General features: G+C 36.7%; 1 protein-coding gene across 1 annotated transcript in view; it reads left to right on the top strand.

The window, feature by feature from the left end:
• slc6a1b (solute carrier family 6 member 1b) overlaps positions 1 to 5,000 on the top strand; it is a 30,920-nt gene that overhangs the window by 11,614 nt on the left and 14,306 nt on the right. The window contains exon 10 of the mRNA XM_042324896.1: positions 2,223 to 2,335. Within this exon, the coding sequence (XP_042180830.1) occupies positions 2,223 to 2,335 (113 nt within the window). The remainder of the gene's footprint in view (positions 1 to 2,222; positions 2,336 to 5,000) is intronic.

Here is a 5,000-nt window from a genome sequence, read left to right as displayed (position 1 = left end):
CAGTGGGAGTCCCACCTTTCAGTGGGAGCCACAGTGGGAGTCCCACCTTTCAGTGGGAGCCACAGTGGGAGTCTCACCTTTCAGTGGGAGCCACAGTGGGAGTCTCACCTTTCAGTGGGAGCCACAGTGGGAGTCTCACCTTTCAGTGGGAGCCACAGTGGGAGTCTCACCTTTCAGTGGGAGCCACAGTGGGAGTCTCACCTTTCAGTGGGAGCCACAGTGGGAGTCTCACCTTTCAGTGGGAGCCACAGTGGGAGTCTCACCTTTCAGCGGGAGCCCAACCGGTTCAGACACTACAGACAGAAGTTGGAAGATCGGCCGTACCGACGAATCCCGTTAGCTTGTGCGGCTTTGGACATCGGCTCTAGAGGGTCGGTTTAAAATCAGACTTTAAGAAGATATATTTTAGAAATAGGAAGGGTTTAGCCATGATTATGATTTTGTGGCTGTGGTAACTATTAGCGCCGCGCCGTGTGGACTGAGGTAATGGAAGACTGGCTGGTGTAGCCGCGGAGAGAACTTCCCAGCAGCTTTTTCAATATTAAACCTTTTTTTTTATTACGTCCGATTATTCGCGTAGAATATAAAGTCCATATTGGTCACATCTTCCTATCCATTCTTGCACCTCTGTCTCTTTTTTTGGGGGGATGTTTCTGCACACAATAATGTGAACATTTGGTACGTACAACAACAGCTGTCTGCATGTCGGCATGGGCAGGATCAACTAGGGAATCGGCGTGTAATGTGATCACCCACATCCTGTGGTTGAGGACGGACGGAGGTAAAGATTTGTTAATCGGGAAATGTGAGCACCTCCAAGTTGTTCAGATTTTAGAAGTGGTGTAGTGTATGCCCAGCATTAGCCTACTGAGCAAATATAAAACTACATATATAATATATAATGTCCAGCATTAGCCTACTGAGCAAATATAAAACTACATATATAATATATAATGTCCAGCATTAGCCTACTGAGCAAATATAAAACTACATATATAATATATCATGTCCAGCATTAGCCTACTGAGCAAATATAAAACTACATATATAATATATAATGTCCAGCATTAGCCTACTGAGCAAATATAAAACTACATATATAATATATAATGTCCAGCATTAGCCTACTGAGCTAATATAAAACTAAATATATAATATATCATGTCCAGCATTAGCCTACTGAGCAAATATAAAACTACATATATAGCCTATAACTATATAAAACTGTCCAGCATTAGCCTACTGAGCAAATATAAAACTAAATATATAATATATCATGTCCAGCATTAGCCTACTGAGCAAATATAAAACTAAATATATAATATATAATGTCCAGCATTAGCCTACTGAGCTGAGCAAATATAAAACTAAATATATAAATATATAATATTAACTGAGCAAATATAAAACTACCATATTAGCCTACTATATAAAACTAAATATATAATATATCATGTCCAGCATTAGCCTACTGAGCAAATATAAAACTACATATATAATATATAATGTCCAGCATTAGCCTACTGAGCAAATATAAAACTAAATATATAATATATAATGTCCAGCATTAGCCTACTGAGCAAATATAAAACTACATATATAATATATAATGTCCAGCATTAGCCTCCTGAGCAAATATAAAACTAAATATATAATATATAATGTCCAGCATTAGCCTACTGAGCAAATATAAAACTAAATATATAATATATCATGTCCAGCATTAGCCTACTGAGCAAATAAAACTAAATATAAAACTAAATATATAAATATAAAACTAAATATATAATATATCATGTCCAGCATTAGCCTCCTGAGCAAATATAAAACTAAATATATAATATATAATGTCCAGCATTAGCCTACTGAGCAAATATAAAACTACATATATAATATATCATGTCCAGCATTAGCCTACTGAGCTAATAATATGAGAAAATCAAGAGGGACGGTAGCATATCCTTTCCACCATACCGATGGAACCTGATCTTTTGCCAAATTATTGGCCAAAGAACTTATCTGATTGGTCAAAAGATCAATTAGTGACAACATAAAAAAAAAGGATCATAATTGTGCTGCCTATGTAAACTCAGCATATGCTATACACATAAACACATAAATTGCCTATACCTACTGGCCATCAAATATGTCCTCTTTGTGTATTTTATCAGGACCGGAAGGCATAATTCTGTCACTAACTGCCTGTCTGTGTTGTGTTGCAGGTCCTGGCTTGGCGTTCTTGGCCTACCCTGAGGCAGTAACCCAGCTGCCTATCTCTCCTCTCTGGGCGATCCTCTTCTTCTCCATGTTGCTGATGCTTGGAATCGACAGTCAGGTGAGGAAACAACAACCATTTGGAGTTTGTGTTTGTATTGTTGTGTTTTGTTGTGTTGTGTTGTTGTGTTGTCCTGTCCTGTGTTGTCCTGTGTTGTCCTGTGTTGTCCTGTGTTGTGTTGTCCTGTGTTGTGTTGTTGTGTTGTCCTTTGTTGTGTTGTGTTGTTCTGTGTTGTGTTGTCCTGTGTTGTTGTGTTGTCCTGTGTTGTTGTGTTGTCCTTTGTTGTTGTGTTGTTCTGTGTTGTGTTGTTGTGTTGTCCTGTCCTGTGTTGTCCTGTGTTGTCCTGTGTTGTGTTGTTGTGTTTTGTTGTGTTATTGTCCTGTGTTGTGTTGTCCTGTGTTGTCCTGTGTTGTGTTGTTGTGTTGTGTTGTCCTTGGTTGTGTTGCTGTGTTGTCCTGTGTTGGGTTGTTGTGTTGTCCTGTGTTGTTGTGTTGTTGTGTTGTCCTGTGTTGTGTTGTTGTGTTGTGTTGTTGTGTTGTCCTGTGTTGTGTTGTGTTGTTCTGTGTTGTGTTGTCCTGTGTTGTGTTGTTGTGTTGTCCTGTGTTGTCCTGTGTTGTGTTGTTGTGTTGTCCTTTGTTGTTGTGTTGTGTTGTTGTGTTGTCCTGTGTTGTGTTGTTGTGTTGTCCTGTTGTGTTGTGTTGTCCTTTGTTGTGTTGTTGTGTTGTCCTGTGTTGTTGTGTTGTCCTTTGTTGTTTGTGTTGTTCTGTTTGTGTGTCCTGTGTTGTTGTGTTGTCCTTTGTTGTTGTGTTGTCCTGTGTTGTGTTGTTGTGTTGTCCTGTGTTGTGTTGTTGTGTTGTCCTGTGTTGGGTTGTTGTGTTGTCCTGTGTTGTTGTGTTGTCCTTTGTTGTGTTGTGTTGTTCTGTGTTGTGTTGTTGTGTTGTCCTGTGTTGTTGTGTTGTCCCGTGTTGTGTTGTTGTGTTGTCCTTTGTTGTTGTGTTGTGTTGTTGTGTTGTCCTGTGTTGTTGTGTTGTGTTGTGTTGTTGTGTTGTCCTGTGTTGTGTTGTTATGTTGTGTTGTTGTGTTGTGTTGTTGTGTTGTGTTGTTGTGTTTTTGTGTTGTCCTGTGTTGTGTTGTTGTGTTGGACCATGGATATGCAGTAGTATTATACATCTAATACCATGTTTGTTGTATAGTAGTGTACTGTGGAGGTATAGTATTATATAATGTGTTGTGTAGTAGTGTACTGTGGAGGTATAGTATTATATAATGTGTTGTATAGTAGTGTACTGTGGAGGTATAGTATTATATGTGTTGTATAGTAGTGTACTGAGGAGGTATAGTATTATATAATGTGTTGTATAGTATTATATAATGTGTTGTATAGTAGTGTACTGTGGAGGTATAGTATTATATAATGTGTAGTATAGTATTATATAATGTGTTGTATAGTAGTGTACTGTGGAGGTATAGTATTATATAACGTGTAGTATAGTAGTGTACTGTGGAGGTATAGTATTATATAATGTGTTGTGTAGTAGTGTACTGTGGAGGTATAGTATTATATAATGTGTTGTGTAGTAGTGTACTGTGGAGGTATAGTATTATATAATGTGTTGTACAGTAGTGTACTGTGGAGGTATAGTATTATATAATGTGTTGTATAGTAGTGTACTGTGGAGGTATAGTATTATATAATGTGTTGTATAGTAGTGTACTGTGGAGGTATAGTATTATATAATGTGTAGTATAGTATTATATAATGTGTAGTATAGTAGTGTACTGTGGAGGTATAGTATTATATAATGTGTTGTATAGTAGTGTACTGTGGAGGTATAGTATTATATAATGTGTAGTATAGTATTATATAATGTGTAGTATAGTAGTGTACTGTGGAGGTATAGTATTATATAATGTGTTGTATAGTAGTGTACTGTGGAGGTATAGTATTATATAATGTGTAGTATAGTAGTGTACTGTGGAGGTATAGTATTATATAATGTGTAGTATAGTAGTGTACTGTGGAGGTATAGTATTATATAATGTGTTGTATAGTAGTGTACTGTGGAGATATAGTATTATATAATGTGAGGTACAGTAGTGTACTGTGGAGGTATAGTATTATATAATGTGTTGTATAGATGTGTACTGAGGAGGTATAGTATTATATAATGTGTTGTATAGTAGTGTACTGTGGAGGTATAGTATATAATGTATATAATGTGTAGTATAGTAGTGTACTGTGGAGGTATAGTATTATATAATGTGTTGTATAGTAGTGTACTGTGGAGGTATAGTATTATATAATGTGTTGTATAGTAGTGTACTGTGGAGGTATAGTATTATATAATGTGTTGTATAGTAGTGTACTGTGGAGGTATAGTATATAATGTGTATATAATGTACTGTTGTATATATAATGTAGTAGTGTACTGTGGAGATATAGTATTCCCAGCAAACTAAAATTGTTTCTGTGAAAGTTCCCGGAACATTTTGTTACGTTGCGTCAAATGGTCTTGTATCACAAAAACGGTTCGGTTGTGGTAATGATTATACCATGTTTGTATAAAACATCCGCCTGATGTTGCAAGAACGTTCCCAGAACACATTTTGTCTGTTTGTTTTATTACATTTCTTGGAAACCTAATGAGAACGTTTGGGGAATGTTCTGTGGTGGTTGTAACAGGTGTAACAGTTTTAGTGAACGTTAGGAGAATATTCTAATGAT

Source organism: Oncorhynchus tshawytscha, linkage group LG07 (assembly GCF_018296145.1).
Source record: "Oncorhynchus tshawytscha isolate Ot180627B linkage group LG07, Otsh_v2.0, whole genome shotgun sequence".
In the NCBI taxonomy this organism is placed as follows: domain Eukaryota; kingdom Metazoa; phylum Chordata; class Actinopteri; order Salmoniformes; family Salmonidae; genus Oncorhynchus; species Oncorhynchus tshawytscha.
Note: the sequence above shows the minus strand (reverse complement) of the source record. Positions and strands in the feature narration are given on the sequence as shown.